The 18874-nt window shown below is 37.9% G+C and overlaps 3 protein-coding genes across 10 annotated transcripts in view; 1 reads left to right on the top strand and 2 right to left on the bottom strand.

Annotated features, from left to right (window-relative positions):
• The window catches only part of LOC129264164 (uncharacterized), a 19485-nt gene extending 15637 nt beyond the window's left edge, over positions 1-3848 (bottom strand). The window contains exon 1 of one of the 2 annotated variants that reach the window (XM_064102845.1): positions 3711-3848. The gene's annotated coding sequence lies outside the window, so the exon portion shown is untranslated. Of the gene's footprint in view, positions 1-3118; positions 3143-3710 lie in introns of those variants that run through there. The other variant, XM_064102846.1, reaches the window with a different exon arrangement.
• LOC129264356 (microtubule-actin cross-linking factor 1, isoforms 6/7-like) lies at positions 3582-16165 on the top strand. 7 transcript variants are annotated; one of them, XM_064102842.1, is made up of 5 exons: positions 3582-3723; positions 10347-10531; positions 10893-11080; positions 11585-11894; positions 14228-16165. In XM_064102842.1, exons 1-5 carry the CDS (start codon positions 3677-3679, stop codon positions 14752-14754), a joined length of 1257 nt encoding a protein of 418 aa, XP_063958912.1. In that variant the 5' UTR covers positions 3582-3676; the 3' UTR covers positions 14755-16165. The 7 variants fall into 7 exon arrangements, with proteins under 7 accessions (XP_063958912.1, XP_063958909.1, XP_063958911.1 ...); XM_064102839.1 differs by having other exon boundaries at positions 9960-10531; XM_064102841.1 differs by having other exon boundaries at positions 3583-3723; positions 10188-10531.
• Positions 15986-18874, bottom strand: part of LOC129264355 (poly [ADP-ribose] polymerase tankyrase-like) — a 61498-nt gene continuing 58609 nt past the window's right edge. The window contains exon 50 of the mRNA XM_064102837.1: positions 15986-18874. Coding sequence (XP_063958907.1) covers positions 18750-18874 — 125 coding nt within the window. The 3' untranslated portion in view covers positions 15986-18749.

Genomic DNA, 18874 nt, shown 5'->3' with positions numbered 1-18874 from the left:
ATTCAGCATCTTTGGCGCTAATCCGGCAGTTTTTATGGAATTAACCAAAATAATGACAATGAACCCAAATCAAAGTGTTGGTTTGTCCAACTTGATGGAATAGACAGCATGGAGCTAGTAAAGCAGAAATCATTTATGGAAAAAGATTGACAACTTGTAGTTTAAATTCCCCATTCATATCAATGTGCATAAAACTGGCGTCGATTCAGCATCTTTGGCGCTAATCCGGCAGTTTTTATGGAATTAACCAAAATAATGACAATGAACCCAAATCAAAGTGTTGGTTTGTCCAACTTGATGGAAAAGACAGCATGGAGCAAGTAAAGCAGAAATCATTTATGGAAAAAGATTCACAACTTGTATTTTAAATTCCCCATTCATATCAATGTGCATAAAACTGGCGTCGATTCAGCATCTTTGGCGCTAATCCGGCAGTTTTTATGGAATTAACCAAAATAATGACAATGAACCCAAATCAAAGTGTTGGTTTGTCCAACTTGATGGAAAAGACAGCATGGAGCAAGTAAAGCAGAAATCATTTATGAAAAAAGATTGACAACTTGTATTTTCAATTCCCCCATCATCATGATCATATCAATGTGCATAAAACTGGCGTCGATTCAGCATCTTTGGCACCAATCCGGCAGTTTTTATGGAATTAACCAAAATAATGACAATGAACCCAAATCAAAGTGTTAGTTTGTCCAACTTGATGGAATAGACAGCATGGAGCTAGTAAAGCAGAAATCATTTATGGAAAAAGATTGACAACTTGTATTTTAAATTCCCCCATCATCATGTCAATGTGCATAAAACTGGCGTCGATTCAGCATCTTTGGCGCTAATCCGGCAGTTTTTATGAAATTAACCAAAACCAAACAATTAACGTCATTCCAACTTTAAGACGAAGGGGGCATGAAAGCCATGCAGGAGTTGAGGACAGCGAAGAAGTAGAAGAGTGCACTTGCACGTCTTACGATAATAGATATTAATTATTTTGGCTATTTTCCAGGGCTGTTACGTTTTCAACACTAGCGTACCTAAGGGGGGGGGGCAGGGGGCAGACTGCCCCCCCCCCCTGACGAGTCACAAACAAAAAAAGGAAGCGAAAAAGGGGAAAGAAAAAAGAAAAGAGGAAAAAGGAAAGAGAGAAAAAAGGGGGAAGGGAAAAAGAAGATAGAGTTTAAGAGAAAGTGGAAAAACAAAAATTGGACTGCAGACTGTCGGAAAAAATGATAAACTGTCGGGCACACGAGGCTGTTCCAACTGATTGTTCCAACTGATCCAGTTCTTAGGCCGGAATATCGAAAATTTCAGCTCGCGTTTCGTGCTCACATATAACTATTTAGGTATATCCATCCTGTTCATAGATAAATTAATTGGTTAGAATGTCCGGTTTTCAGGTCGGAAAATAAAAAATATCAAAAGTATATAATTAGAAACCAATTTGTTCACGGTTACAAAAATTGCTTAGAATATCAAATTCTTAGATTGGAATATCAAAAATTGCCGCTCGATCTTCGCACTCGCATAAAGTTCCATCCTGTTCATAATTAAATGAAGTGCTTAGAATGTAAAGTTTTCAGGTCAAAATATCAAAAGTTTTCAGCTGGCGCTTCGCGCTCTCACCAATTAATTGTTTTTAACTACCATCTTGTTCATAATTTAAAAAAGGTGCTTAGAATGTTCACTTTTTAGGGGGGAATATCTCAAATTTTCAGCTCGCCCTTGGCGCTCGCATCAATTAATTATTCAGTTAGAAACCGATTTGTTCATGGTTACTAAAAGTGTTTAGAATATCCAGTTCTTAAATCGGAATATCAAAAGCTTTAGCTGGCGCTTTGTGCCCGCACGACTGTTTAGATACCCATCTTGTAAAACTGCTTAGAATGTCTAGTGTCCAGTTAGGAATTTCAAAATTTGTAGCTCGCGCTTCGCGCTCGCATATTTTATTAATTTATTAAGGAAGATACTCATCCTATTCATATAGTTAAGTACAGAAATGTATTGTTTTGGGTCTAAATTTTTAGAAAATTTCAGCTCGCGCTTCACGCTCGCATTTATTATTTTAATATAATTTTAATGTTAGTTGTTAGGCACGTGCAAGTGAAAGTGAAGACTTTTTGGGGGTGGGGCTTGTCATTTTTTTTGTAAACAAATGTTCCCCTTGAAAATCCTGGATCTGCCCATGGGTTGGATATAAATGAGTATTGGTCGTCGGACGTCAGTAATCGGTACTGATATCTGTCGGTAAAGGCCTAGCTATACCCCTGCTTACACATTCCTCTGGTTATTACAGTACCCCCTTCCTATCCTGATACCCGATCCCTTCGTCCGCCTATCTATATTTTCCAATTTCAATTCCCTCAATCTTCTGACATTCCTGCTAGTGAGTGAGCGATCTAGTGATATATCATGTTACTGTCGCATATATTTTCACGTTCATATTTATTTTTTTATGAGTGAATGTATGGAAATAAAACAAATGCAAGTCAATACATGAAACACAACTGAGTTCAATGTCAAATACCTCTTTTATAACATCTCCAAATGAGCAGAATTGGGAACATAATGTAAAAACCTTTAAAGAGGAATTAAAGAAGTATTTTAAAGGGGAATGAAATCTTTGAAACAAGTTGGCTTTTGTGGAAACAGAAAATTCAAATATAAGATCAAAGCAAGTTTGAGAAAAATCAGACAAATAATGAGAAAGTTATGAGCATTGGAATCAACCAAAAAATTACTTTTTTTCTTTCCAGGGCTCTTTTTGGAGAAACTTAAAAATTTTCCAGGGCTACTTTTTCATTTTCCAGGGCTCTTTTTCCACTTTCCAGGGCTACAATTTCTGTAGACAGCTGGCAGCCGTCTGTTTCGAGGAGTTTTTTAACATTTTTTTTTTTTTTTTTCTCCTCGTACACAGACGGCTCGCTAGCGTGCAGCCACCATTAGGGGACTTGCAATGCAAAATCCCCCCGTCGGGGCTCTTCAATTTTTGTCTTTAATGAATAAAATTTTTGAAAATTAACGTGACCAAAATGCAAATTAATATTCCCTCTTGGCATTAATTGCAAAAAAACAGAGAAAAATCAAGTTAAAAGGAACAAAAACAGTGACTTACCTCAGCTGTCGTGCAAATTCACTTCCCCGTTTTATCCGATCTTAAGTACATAAACATATGGCCATTGAGTCCCCTGTACAGATCGCGCTAGAACTTCGGTCTCTGTATTTGGTGAGTGAAGCCAACGGAGTTCAGCTGAACAACCAACATAACAGAGACCGAAGCTTTTGGTCTACAATTTCTGGAGCTATTTCGCGGCTTTTTTGCGTTTGTGTGTGTGTGTGTGTGAGGGTGTGTGTGTGGGGGTGTGTGTGTGTGTGTGCCACATTGAAGGGATGCTGGTCAGCAGTGCAGGGCTGCTCTGCTGCAGGCTCTGCTTTAACAAGATGTACTGTACATGCGGTGCGTTCAACGCTAGCGGGCGTGTATATTTTGCTTATTACATGACGTCATCCAGCCACTGCCGAGAGCCAATTTATGAATGAAAATATAGTAAGCATGCGCAGTGCAAGCCTTCCATAGCCCCACACAGTATTCCACCAAAACAAGTGTGCAATACTCTATCACCTCGTACCAAAATCGACCTAGAATTTCACTTTCCTATAATTTATATGAATTATGAAAGGTATTCTCGGAGGATCTATTTTCTCACCGATACCGAACAGGTAAGCGAATTTCGATTACTTCTTGATTTTCGGTCAAAATCTTACGAATTAGCGTTGATATAGCATCGTGTTCGTTGGAGTCTGTAGAGTCTATCGCAACGTGTACAAAGTCAATTGATTTCCGGGTTTCGGAGCGTCGCGTGAATATGCATGAAATTGCCGAGTCTCGATAATTTTCGATCGATACTGGAGCGATCCGATCACGAACCAAGACCATTTCCCGCGTAGACAATGTGACCGGATATCGTTATCGCTATCGATACTTTCGCAGGCAGTCCGAAGGAATTATTTTGGCGACCACGTAGTCATGACGTGATCTGCGCGATTGGCCAATCAGCGGTCTCCGATTCGCTGAGCTGAGACGGTCTATTCGTTGTACACAGTCTATGGACAATTTGCCACTGTGAAATATACAGTGTTGACGGGGGCGATTATGAGTTTTGCAGTCGCCCTCGTGTGAATGTTTTTAGCCCTTTTCCGGGGCTCTTTTTGGACTTTCCGGGGCGAATTCGCCCGCCGCCCCCGTGTAATTTTTTGGTTGATTGGAATATTGTGATCACTAATGCTATGGAGATCCTCCTATTGGCAATGTGACCAATATTTGTGATGTCACATGTGAACAACTTTCCCTTTGATGGACTATAAAATACCCTGAAAATGTCTATTTTTGCTCTTTGTTAGTGTGATACATACTCTTTATCAAAATGCATTCTTTTAAAATCTGTATTACATGCCCTCATATAGAAAGAATACATGATCTATACTGATAGATATGATAAAAGAGGCATTTTAAGTGAAATATATAGAAAAGTAATGGGAAAGTTGTTCACATGTGACATCACACATCTTTGTCGCATTGCCAATAGGAGGATCTACATTACTCAATTAATAATGATCTAAACTTCAAATACTCATAACTTTCTTATTATTCATTCAATTTTTCTCAAACTTTCGTTTATTTGTTTCTTTGATTTTTCTGTTATTGCATAAGCTATCATGTTTCAAGGGTTTCATTTTCCTTTTATATAAACATTGCAATTAACACTTGATTAGAAATATATCTATCACGATCCACTGTACATTTCATTTCTGGAATGATATAAAAAAAAGAAAAGAATTAATTTCGACAATAAAGTGCAATCGCCCGATAGGAAATATCAGTAGTAGCAAGATCCCAGCTGTTTTATTGGGCACCCCCAGGGTAACCTTTCCCATCTTCAGTGCCACTTCCAGACCTACACATCCAAACGTGTATGGGGATGGGCTGCAAAATGCAGGGCAACAGGGACTGCGAGGTGCCCAAATATCCTCGTGTATTGGTAATTTTATGACCGAATGTATAATTTCTGCAAGTTTCATATCATGTAAAAAGGCAAAATAATTATTGAAAAAAAATGTTCGCTCGCTTTGCTCGCTCGAAAATTAAAAACTGTGAAGTTGATATCCCCACTTTGCTCATTTTTGCCCCCCTGACGAAATATGCCAGGTACGCCACTGGTTTTCAAGCTTTGCTTTTGCAACCATCCTATTTATTTTGTAACAGAAAATACCACTTAATATTTTTTTCATTTATGTATGATATATTTGATGATTTATGTACAAAAGTATTGTTCATTATCTTGATGTCGAAATTGTATGTATTTTCTTGTCCAGAATTTTGTTATGAAAAATGTTGCAAAAATCAATAAATGAGATGAAAAGAAAGCTTGACTAGAAGGGAAAAAAAGAAATACAATGAAAGAGGAAGAAAAATAATAAGAAGTAATAAGAGGAAGGAGAGAGAAATAAAGAGGAAAAGAAAACATGTGGAAATTTTGTTAATTTGAAGCTAACACTGCAGTGCTAAGCGTGGACAAAATTACTTGGTCCAAAACACATCACATACACTCACAATACCATATCACATATTCATCCACCACTACAGGATGCATACCATTGAGACACTTTGGGGTGGGGGTGGAGCAAAAAACAATTTGAGTTTGTCAACAATTGAAAACACTGAACTAACACAATGAAAACATATATCGTATTTACACACCTGAAACAGTGATTCAACATCATGTTTCATTTATTCATTTCATTCTTCATCATTTTGAGAGTTTAACATAATTTATCTAATAATCACTTGCATCTTCATGAAACACAAGAGAATATTTTAGCTCAGTTTCCACACTTATTTCTCCCTTCTGTAATAAATTTAAGGTACCGGTATTCCAAAAAAGTTTGTAAAATCTAAGTACTTTCGGTTACATACCTATTAGGGCAGAATATATGTTTAGCTTTATTACTCTAATATGAGGGAATCTGCCTTGCATAACAAGTGATAGCACCTCTGGCAGTCTCACCTGCATTACACAATTCAATATAGTACCAGTGCTGACTTTGAAAACTATGAAATAATTATTTACAAAAAACACCATTCATATAATGATATAATACATGCTCATTGACCCTAAATGACATTTGACCTTGATCATGTAACCTAAGACTTGTCAGTGATACTAGATTATTCATAAACAATTCATAAACTATATCCATAAACTTTGAAAGTTGTGACAGCAATTTCATAATTACCACCAACTTGGCCAAAGTTCATTGACCTTAATGACCTTTGACATTGGTCATGTGACCTTAAACTCGCACGGGATGTTCAGTGATACTTGATTACTCATAATTATATCCAATTTTTATGAACAAGACCAATAAACTTTCAAAGTTATGATGGTAATTCAACATATACCCCCAACTTTGCCAAAGTTCATTGACCTTAAACGACCTTGATCATGTGACCTGAAACTCACACAGGATCTTCAGTGATACTTGATTACTCTTATGTCCAAGTTTCATGAATCAGATCCATAAACTTTCAAAGTTATGATGGTAATTCAACAGATGCCCCCAACTTGGCCAAAGTTAATTGACCCTAAATGACCTTTGACCTTGGTCATGTGACTTGAAACTCAGGCAGGATGTTCAGTAATACTTGATTAACCTTATGTCCAAGTGTCATGAACTAGGTCCACATACATGTCATTTTAAAAACTTAACCTTTGGTTAAGATTTGGTGTTGACGCCGTCGGAAAAGCGGCGCCTATAGTCTCGCTCTGCTATGCAGGTGAGACAAAAACATTTTAGAACTCAATGATACTGATGAAACTATTACATTATCTAATTTTTGTTTATGAAGTAACTGCTGTTTGGTAAAAATATTTTTTCAGAGATCCGATTTGAACCTTGTAATCTGATTTTTTTTCTTTATCCCAGTAGAAACTGGAATTACGCCAGTTTAATGTACATTGATAATGAATGGGGAATTGAAAATACAAGTTGTGAATCTTTTTCCATTAATGATTTCTGCTTTACTAGCTCCATGCTGTCTTTTCCATCAAGATGGACAAGCCAACACTTTGATTTGGGTTTATTGTCATTATTTTGGTTAATTCCATAAAAACTGCCGGATTAGCGCCAAAGATGCTGAATCGACGCCAGTTTTATGCACATTGACATGATCATGATGATGGGGGAATTGAAAATACAAGTTGTCAATCTTTTTCCATAAATAATTTCTGCATTACTATAGCTCCATACTGTCTTTTCCATCAAGTTGGACAAACCAACACTTTGAATTGGATTCATTGTCATTATTTTGGTTAATTCCATAAAAACTGCCGGATTAGCGCCAAAGATGCTGAATCGACGTCAGTTTTATGCACATTGACATGATCATGATGATGGGGGAATTGAAAATACAAGTTGTCAATCTTTTTCCATAAATGATTTCTGCTTTACTAGCTCCATGCTGTCTTTTCCATCAAGTTGGACAAACCAACACTTTGAATTTGATTCCTTGTCATTATTTTGGTTAATTCCATAAAAACTGCCGGATTAGCGCCAAAGATGCTGAATCGACGCCAGTTTTATGCACATTGATATGATCATGATGGGGGAATTTAAAATACAAGTTGTCAATCTTTTTCCATAAATGATTTCTGCTTTACTTGCTCCATGCTGTCTTTTCCATCAATTTGGACAAACCAACACTTTGATTTGGGTTCATTGTTATTATTTTGGTTAATTCCATAAAAACTGCCGGATTAGCGCCAAAGATGCTGAATCGACGCCAGTTTTATGCACATTGATATGAATGGGAAATTTAAAATACAAGTTGTCAATCTGTTTCCATAAATGATTTCTGCTTTACTTGCTCCATGCTGTCTTTTCCATCAAGTTGGACAAACCAACACTTTGTTTGCCCAAGGAACTACACAATAGTTTACTCCTATTATCTCTCTTTTTCCTCCACAAAATTGATGTATTCCGTACTGACATGGTTCAAACCTCCTAAACCAGAATGACAGCGTATATGGAACATATCTGTTTACCTTGGACCCTAGGAATCTCCAAATAGTGGAGGGATCAGCTAAGAGAGAGAGGGTTCATTGTCATTATTTTGGTTAATTCCATAAAAACTGCCGGATTGGCGCCAAAGATGCTGAATCGACGCCAGTTTTATGCACATTGACATGATCATGATGATGAGGCCGAGGGAATTGAAAATACAAGTTGTCAATCTTTTTCCATGAATGGTTTCTGCTTTACTAGCTCCATGCTGTCTTTTCCAACAAGTTGGACAAACCAACACTTTCATTTGGGTTCATTATCATTATTTTGGTTATTTCCATAAAAAACTGCCGGATTTTGCTGGATTTACGCTAACCCAGAGAGCTCCAGCCCGCGTAGCGGGCTGGAGCCCAGACGCGCAGTGTACAAACGGGCATTCAGGTGAGAGTACCGTGAAGTTTGGTCAATATCATTTACATAATACATAATTTAAACAGAAATTAAGCACTTACCACGATTGTATGGATGATAGTCTAACGAGTGGCAGTTTCCTGACATCGAGGCACAGACTGGAACCTCAAAAAACGATCAGTTCTGTCGCGGTAGCTCTCCTCTTTCAGAATTCAACACAAAATGGCCGATCGAGACCGAGGCTAGTATAGCACTAGCGCATATAGACTTTGTCAAATTCGCGCATGCGCCCTACACCCTCTCGAACGGCCATTTTGCTATGAATTTTGAAAGAAGGAGAGACACCGCGACAGAACTGATCGTTTTTTGAGGTTCCAGTCTGTGCCTCGATGTCAGGAAACTGCCACTCGTTAGACTATCATCCATACAATCGTGGTAAGTGCTTAATTTCTGTTTAAATTATGTATTATGTAAATGATATTGACCAAACTTCACGGTACTCTCACCTGAATGCCCGTTTGTACACTGCGCGTCTGGGCTCCAGCCCGCTACGCGGGCTGGAGCTCTCTGGGTTAGATTTACGCCAGTATAACTGCACTTGATAGGGTAAAGTTGTAAGTGGTGAGGCGCACCCGCGATTCCCAATGTGTTACCGTAATATTAATATTAATGAGCAACGTCATCGGTCGAACAAGATCTCCAAGCTCATGAATATTAATGACCTGCCGGATCGACGCCAATATAGTCTCAACCATCATCGACGTCTTTGACTTGAGTTGACTGGCCCACTTGTTTCTATTAAAACGTACCGGGTACCGTACGTGAATAGAAACAGGTGGGTCCATAACAAGTCATAGACGACGTTTAACATGTTTATTAAACTCAGTCTTTCAAAAAAAAATTACTCTTCACTTGGCGCTTGAAATCTTTGAAATAATAGAATCTTACCGTCTCAAATTCGTCTAAAATGAGTTCCTTGCGTTTCTGCATTCTTATTCGAAGTCACAAGCTGACAGGAATAGGAACACTGACCACTTTTCTTTTTCAAGTACGGTAGGTAACTGAATCCGCGAATCACTGCTGCAGTGCAGTCATGCAGGTGCACTACGCCGGTGTACGTGACGTGTACGTGTGTCGCCCGTCGCCGAATGCGCCCGGTGGATGGACGGTAGCGTAGGCTAGGCGGGGGTACGTCTCAGCGCCGTGCTAAACGCCTTGCGCCCGAGGCTCGCGGTTGTCGCGCGTCGTCTGCTAAACACCCAAAGACGCCATACGTACGGTACCGGTATCAAAATGAATGCATTCGTTCTGAAGTCTGAATTTCATGGACTGGGGACTGAACTTGTTGGATTATTGCTCCATTATTGTAGTATTGGACGCTTTTTTCGCTGAAACGATCTGTTAATTGGTTATATGAAGATGAATGTATTTTCATCTGTTGGTTATTTTAGAAATGGTTTTGTTATTTCTTTTTGTCGAAAAAGTATCAACTTTAGAGCCTCTGGCAACCATGGCTTTCCCGTCAGCTCTTCATTATCACTAACGTCAGGCAACGCGGGCCTGGGCATCGCTCCCGCCTGGCGTTCGGGGTATTCCTCTCCAAGGATCCTGTTTGATTCATTGCACAGCTCCCGTGTGAGAACTCCCGAGACCGAGTTTAGTGTTAGATTCACAACGTCGTATGTTTTATCCCATTTTCAACAACCATCAAGGGCAAGGCGGCCTCATGATTCCTCATCACAGCATCTAACATTAAAGTCAGAAAACTGTTTCTCAACAATTCCACTGTCTTCTTGGACTTGGAGGCAACAACATCTCCAATTGAAATTCCTTCAAGTAAAATTGGCAAATGTTTGTCATTGGAATTTTAGTTCCACCAGATACTTGTCATCTAATCCTGCCTCAACGCAGTCATCATCAGGCCAACCAGTGAAACATGACCAAGACCACAGATCTGTCCTCCACCAGCTGAAGAAGCTGAAGAAGCTGGAGAACTCACTCAGATTTCACGGGTACTCGACTGTTCGTATTGGAGTAGGAGTTTTCATCATCATAGGTAAATAGATCATGGAGATTAGGGGTCTAAGTTTAGATAATGTTAAATGTAGTCTACGTCCGGAGACATGACAAACATTATTTGTTTTACAGTAATATAGGGTTTTACTCTGATAAATTTTGAGTCGTAATTCAACAGTCTCATCTCGATGATGTAGCCTAGATTAATGAGAGCATTAATTAGATTTTTAAAATCACCTTTGATGTAACAGGATTATCCATATAGATCTAGGCCCCTAACAGAAAATGATAAAATATGCTGGAAAATACTGAAGGAATTAATCAATGTTACTTGTGACTCATGAAAAATCTTTGACAGTGATTTGAATGAAATCCATGTAATTTTTTTCTTTCCATTTCAGGTCTGATGGTGTACCTATTGCGGGATCCTATCAGAGAAAATGTTGCTGTGGAAGTATCGCAAGTAGCCTCACGATCTCTGGAGCATGAGCATGTGGCCATGAAGGCAGAGGAGTTTGCCAAGTCTCTCCTTCAGACACTCCTACATGATGAAAACATGCACCGTCTAGCTGCGCAATTTATCAAGCAGGTATACTGTTGGCCTTGGCTGTGCTATACATAATTCAAGAGTTCAATCATCACAATTTTATTAAATTTTGTTAAAGGACTGGGATAGAGGGAGGGGCTGTTAACATAAATATGTCAATAAAAGATTATAATTATAATGAGTTAAGATTTTTTGCTTGAAATCCATAACATATAGGCCTATATGGCTTAGAGAGAGAAGCCTCTTAAACATGTAAGATGTATTACTCTTTACAAGACATCAACCTTATTGCAAAAGTTTGACTAAAGGGTAATTCGTTTCTTTGATGGATGGTTAAAAATTCACTGTAGTATTACTACAGATTTTCATCTTATTGAATCAGACTTGTTAGAAATAGCCATCTTTATTTTCCGTGATGCAGATTGAATATGCACCTGCCCATGGCACCACTTTCCTTTTAGGAAGCCATGGAAAAAATTATTGGATGCCATGCTATATATGCCACTTTCTATCATTTCGTTAAAATTTATCCATGCACCATTTTAGGTATTGAACAGCCCTGAGACCAGAAAAGCTACAACAGATTACATCTCGAGCATTCTGGAGGACCCACAGAACAGACGGCTCCTGGCCTCGACCATCAAACAGGTCCTGCTCCTCGCCATCCATGATCCCGAGACCACGGCCGCGCTCAAGGCAGTGGTGGTTCTCATCCTGTCCGATCCCGAGTCTCAGAAAGCAGCCAGGGGTCTCATCACAGCCGTATTCAAGCATGATGACCTCAAGGCCGCAGCAGCGCTTTTCTTTGCCGATGTGCTCCAGTCGCAGGCTGTTGTGAAACAGGCAACCAAACTAGGTAAATTACCGTTTCTTCATTCCTTGTGCGGGGGGGGGGGGGGGGGGTCTTTCGGGAAGTACTAGTTAATGTGTATGCAATCTTCATTAGATGAGAACATGTTCTATCACAAAGTGATAGAATATGAATACCTGGAAAAAAAATGAGACAGTTTCATCTCAACTACTACATTTTGTGTTTTTACAACAGCTTATCTTCAAATTTTTATACAGAGAACTGTTGCTTATTTCAACGTCTGTGTAAAAAAAAAAGAGTCTTGGTCAGGATGCAAACAACTTATCAATAATAGTACCCCAATGATACTTGTCCTCACGACCACATCATGTTAAGTGTGATGAAATCGTCTCATCATGATGGCTAAGGGATACACCAATGCCCTACCAAAAGTATGCATTTTTTAGGGCTGTTTGTAATGTTACTTCCATCTTAATTAGATGTAAACATAGCCAATCACACACACTGTTTTCCCGTGGATCCTGTTCCATAAAAACTCAACTTTGGCATTAATATGGTGATGATTATGGTAAGGGCTCAGCAGCCAATCAGAATCAAGGTTATAGATTTAGTTACAAATTCTGATGAAATATGTTTACATCTAATGAAGATTATATCAATACATTCTGTATTCTTAAAAAGTAGACCATTAATGTATTAATGTATTGTGGAATCACTCAAATATTTTTCTGGACTGCATTTAAGAATACATTTAAGATATTGCAATGAAAGAAACATTTCTTTTCCCTTCAGGCGCGAAGCCAGGGGTTGGGCGGTGGGGGCGGTCGCCCCCCACCCCCAAAACGTCCCCAAAAAGAAAAAAAAGAAGGGAAAATAGAGAGGAGAAAAGGAAAAGGGAAGGGAGGAAAGGGAAGAAAGGTAGCTTTGTGGGTTTTTTTTATTCTTTATTTTTTTTCTCAAAAGAGAAACTCCTTCACTCTTGCTCTAAATTTATATATGAATTTTGCTTCCGCGCTGCCCGCGGTTAAATGACAATATTGAAGTTCTCCATTGTTTCCCCCACCCTTTCTCTAACCCTGTTTTTCCACCTCAGCTATATGTGTTTCTTGCCAGTTAAAGTTCAAATGTACACATTAGGGCATGGAATTAGAGTAAGATTAGGCCGAAGTATATGAAGTTATCTTTTTTTTTATTGATCGCGCAACTTCTGGTCGGGTCGGCTCCGGGTGGGTAAAATCTGGTAAAATCAATTTCTGCCGTCACCTCCATAAAGTAAACTTTTCCCGCTTTTCAGCTCATTACTACACAACCATAATTTTGGGGCAAACAGGTTCCTAATTTAAAAAGAGGAAGGTATAAAATTTGTGTCGTATTAAATAAAAAGTACAATATTTTGTATCAAATTCTATTAAACTTCATGTCATTTCCCTGCACATTCATCTCCTGTCCTGTTTTGCGCCCTCAGTTTGAAATTTTGAATGACACTTAAGTTTCTTTATCATTCAAACTGAAGCGCTTCAGGATAGGTCAAAGAAATTAGGCATCCTTTTTTTATATAATTTCAATAAATCACAGAAGTTTCAACTTTTTGCGCACTATTTTCCTTGTAATGAAGTTCAATAATCTTAGAAAATCATTTGAATTAGAGCCGATGGGGTATTAGAGATATCTGCATTTGATGAAACGCCCGCCCTTTGAAATTTCAGAGTTTCATTGCTCTGCGCGGGGAGGAATATCTTCCTCCCGGCATATACACTTCTTCTCCTCTGTTTTGCGAAATAAAGATATGAACTGTCGCTAAATTGTTTGTAATCAAATCTGATCTTTCCAAGGGAAGTATTCAATGTAACTTTGAGAATACCCTTTTCTCTGGACCCTTTTCATGGCAAAAAAATTGATAAAACGCTTTAGCTTTCGTGCTTTACGCGGGGTTATTATTTCAATTTCCTCCATTGTATTCCTTTTTTGGTGCGTTCACAATCACTTTTGAAAACAAGGTTCAAAATCACAATATAGTCAACTGAATTGAAGCTGATATAGGTACTAGAGACAAGACAGACGGCTCCTTTTCATTTTAATTTATGAAACACCAATAGCTTCGCGTGGGAGGGGGAAACTCCCCCTCCCTGCACCCAACCCCTAGGGAGCACGCTTCGCGCGCTCTGTGTTGGCACGCTTTGCGTGCATTTACCGCCCCCTCCAAAATGAAATCCTGGCTACGCGGTTGTTTCCCTTCTACATCTTCTATTTGAAATTTACAGGCAAGTACAAAAATAGCTCTTTAATATGGCATCTTTTATGGTATGCAATTGCATTTACACATTTAAATACATTGTTGGTATCATATCTAGCAAACTATTTTGTTGCTTTCATTTCAGGAAAGGATGTGACCTTCAATATTATCACAGACCCTAACCTGAAAGAAGAGACAGGAAAGTCTTTTTGGGAGGCTGTGAAATACTCAGTAACACCAAGGTGGTTCTCGGGAACGACCTCAGAATCTTCATCCCCATCAGAGCCATCCGCCGAATCCTCAGAGATACATCCATCTTCATCATCGCACTCTTCAACCCAGGAAACTTGGCCCCCATCACCATCTTCATCACCATCATCGCCATCATCGTCACTACCATCTCAACTACCGTCATCAGAGACTCTATCATCTCAACCGACATCACCTTTGCCATCTTCATCATCATCGTCGTCGCCATCATCATCACTACCATCACCAGAGTCATCCCCATCATCACCATCGATATCGTCGTTGCCATCATCACCATCAACCTCTCTGCCATCACCACCACCCTCCAAGCCAACCGGGGAGTCGACAACCCCCTCACCGACTGAAGGAGAATTATTTGCAGAGCAGCAACTACTTGATGAAGACTCCAATATCCTAACATAGAACTTGAAGGTTCCTTTTCTCCAAACTGTGACAGTTGGACCTCTTGATTTTATGTCTCAACTTCAGCCTTCAGGCATTTTTTATTTATAATTTCTATTGCTACTTTTGACAACCTACCGCCTAAATTTGCAACATCGGGCCCCAGCATATTTTTTTCTTGCTTCACTTATATATCGAGTCTCTTTTTCAAACGTCAACATTCAGGGTACATTCTATACATGAAATAATGGCTGTTTACCTCATGGATGTTACGATGTGAGTCGAAATTGACGATTTGAAAAAAGATAGTCAGAGGGTACTATTGTCCATATTGATTCCATAATAAACTACTGCAATGTGATGATTTTCTATTCGGCATTTTTTAAATTAACCTGCATCTCAGCGTCACTTGAAAAAAAAGGGATGTCGGAAGCTTAACCTTGAGTGTTCATCACATACTACATGAAATATGATGGCATGATTCGTGCCAAAGATGGAAATTTTTATATTTCTAGGTTGCCATAAGACTTGCCGGTATTGTTCGGTCTAATTATGTTGCTATTCTTTGTCAAAGTTTGTTATTTGTAAGAAACATTCCAAGCAATGGAACATCAGTGCATGCAATATTTCATATAATAATTGAATTGTTGAATTAAAAGAAATGAATTTAAATATTGTGTACGTTGTTCTTTAAAGATTAAGCTCTCGGGACTTTTAGCACAGTCAAGATGGCAAGGCCAGTGGATTCTCTGTATAACAGAATTATTCGGACCATAATTAATGTTTGGGGTTATTTGGTAACAGTAGTCTCTGTATTTTTTTTTTGTTAAGGACGTAAAGCCTGGGACCTAGGGAGAGTTTCATCAACACTTTCGTCTGACAAGTTGTCAGATCTGCCAACTTTCCTTGATTTTGATTGGCAGGAGAAGCACTATTACTATGGTAACTGTCGGATAAAACGTCTGTCAAGTCCTTTCATAAAACCCTCCCCAGAAATGTAAACTTTGATTCTTGAATGTTTTGTTCCTCAATACTCAGTCAAAAATCTTGACACGATTATATTGCACATTAAAACCCAAAGCAGTGTTGGGAAAATATAGGTGAATGCACTCTTCCTCTACTAGATTTTTACTAAGATAATCATCATGACTGTAATGATCATCATAATGGCACAGTTCTCAGAAGACTGCATTCCACTTTATCAATAATATCTACAACGCAAAACAAAAAGACTCCATAAACACAAACTGAATATTAATTCAAGCAATATAGTATATTGTTTGAGATTACAACAAAGACAAAATCGGTATAAAAAAAGGTTCAGTGAAGGAAACGTGAAAATGCCGACTTCATACTATTGGCTATACAAGACAATGTGAGACATCTAAGAATACATAGTATTAGCCGTTATTACAGACAAAAAAAAACAACATAAAAATGAGTTGAAATTCATATCCACAAACAATAACTTTCTGACAAAGTAGGTTGAACAGTCAAAACAAACTCTGGCCTTGTGCTAGTACTTAAAAAGCCAGAAATTCTTCAATCTTAGGATTCCGAAGCTCACTCGAAATTGTAAGGATATCAATTTTCACCTAGTTGTCAAATTGAGGTTTAGAGCGACAAAACGTGCAGAATGGACAGCAAAATGACTGAAATGACCATGATTTATCTCACAAAACCGCATATCAGAGACATGCAATATTTGGGTAGCATTCTTAAGATTTCATGACAAACTTCTTCAGTTGTGTAGCAATGTGCATAATATTTGAAAGAAAGGTGTCTGCTTAAAGCCTGAAAAAAGTAATCAATCATCCCGTTATCTTTACCTTTTTTTTCTCCCGCAGAAAGCGATTTTCTTTTCTTTTACATCATCATTTTTTGCGACAAAGAGGCAAGGTCGTTTTTAATCAAATACATCAGACAATGTACATCTATGAACTGTTTACTACATCAATGATTCATTTAATTTAATGGGTGACTTCAATGCTCAAAAGTAAACCATGCAAATAACAGTTTTATCACATTGAAGTTACTTCAGCTTGCATTGAATTCATCATTGATAATACACTGGAAATTTGAATTACAGCACATGATCATGTCCATCGGCAACCTACATTAAATTTAAATCAAAATCATGTTTTACAATCTTAAAAATTCATGAAATGGCAGGACATCTGAATTTAATTTAAAAAAAACAAATCCATTACAAAAACATTCACCTAAGTATATACAAATAGATTTTTTAAAAGGATCAAATTCATTTAAAATTGTGAGAAGCTGAATTGTCATAGCTAATTATACCACTCACACAAGAGTAAAAATGCACTGGTAAATTCAATAAGTGAATTGATGAACCATGATTCCTCTGCGTTACACAAAAATAGTCTGAAGATTTCAGTAGCTTTATCAGAAGAGGAATAAAGTTTGTGTGTATGACTCAAGGGGCTTAGATTATGTCATACCTTACGAATTAAAACCATTTCAAAAGTGATCTATATTCTTGTCCCAGGTGTCATAAAAACCGATTCCCAACAATAAAATGCTTGCAGTCTACTTTGCTCACTGCAAGACACCATACAAATAGCTTTCCACAGTATTAGGTAACTTGACACTGACATCTTCGTGGTACAGAAACCGTGTTTAATTTCAAAATGGGATGAATTGTATTTTCTCCACACAAGACAACTTGAAATGATGTGGAATATTGTTGAGCACGTAACGAGTACACAGTCTTCTCAGAAATGTTTCCAAGAAAAATATAACTATGTACAACCTTTTCTTGTAAAAAGAGGACCTCCCAAAAATTTGCAATCTTCATTCTGATTTCAATGTATTTTTTTTCCCTTTTTTTTTTCTTTCTCTACACATGTACAAAGAGTTGATATTTCATTTGCAAATAACTTCAATCATCTACACCAAAAAAACCCAATGCCTGGCTAAAAAATATAAATTGCTAAAAATTCATGCAGAGCTTATTTACATTCACAATAAATCCAATTGTGATTCATAAAAGCATTTTAAAAAATTGACCATTACATTATTATGCCAACTAAATTGAAATCGCAAGAACGTTCTATTGCAAAAGACTACCGCAAAAAGTACTACAGCACCATATACTACATAGCAAGCTATAAATAAGGACACGACAGAGCACTGTACATTATTTGAGCAGTGGTTTAGTAACTGTCCTTTCCCTATAGGAATTCTAAGAGTTGAAAGCAGAAAATATTTTCATTCTCATGTTTACCTAATACTGGCAGCTACAAACTCATTCCCTACTTGCAGAATATCACCAAAATCTGTGAGATGCCGGATCAGAAAAACACGATACACTCGAGAAGTTTAACAACTATTTAACAATTTTACCCTTGTCTTGTTCTATAAGTACTAAAAATCTTGTCTTTTTTCCCCCATTTATTCTTTCACACACTCCCAAGTGTAAGATGATATATCACAACCTGATAATTAACAGTATAGTATCAGAATTTTACAAATGAAAATTTCAGATTGACACAATTTTTCTTCTTCCTTTTATTTCACGAGCTCTTACCAAAGTAGCAGAATCTCTCTCTCATCTTGATCATTTAAATGTTTGATTAATGCACTAAATTACATGTATTCAATAATATATCACAACCTGATAATTACAAGGTAAACAGAATACCATGAGAATTTTCGAAAATTTCAGATTAAAAAGATTTATTTGTTCTCCCTGTATTTCGATTAGCTCTTATCAACGTAGCAGAATTATTCATCATTATTTAAATGTTTGATTAATGCACTAAATCACATGTATTAGATGTTTTAAACTTATTTCACATGCCCCCCCTCCCCCGTTTCCTCCCCCACCCTATACTTCCTTTACATCTGATGCAAATAAAGCCTCAAGTTAATAACTTGATATATCCTTGGTAAGGATGCATTACACTATTTTTTCACAAAGTTTGAATACAGGTCTAGTTCAGCTACGGGATCGATTCTCCCCCGATCCACTATTCCATACCGGGCCTAGACTAGGCCTCAACCTGGACCAGATAGCGAAGACAGACCTGGTTCTCCTTGTAGACTACAAACTCATTGTGACCCCAGCCAAAGGACTTGGCAACGCGTGTTGGGTTCCCAAGAGGCAGAACAGCAC

The sequence above is a fragment of the Lytechinus pictus genome, chromosome 7 (genome assembly GCF_037042905.1).
Source record: "Lytechinus pictus isolate F3 Inbred chromosome 7, Lp3.0, whole genome shotgun sequence".
In the NCBI taxonomy this organism is placed as follows: Eukaryota; Metazoa; Echinodermata; class Echinoidea; order Temnopleuroida; family Toxopneustidae; genus Lytechinus; species Lytechinus pictus.
The sequence above is the reverse complement of the archived record's forward strand: the minus strand, read 5'-3'. Positions and strand labels throughout refer to the sequence as shown.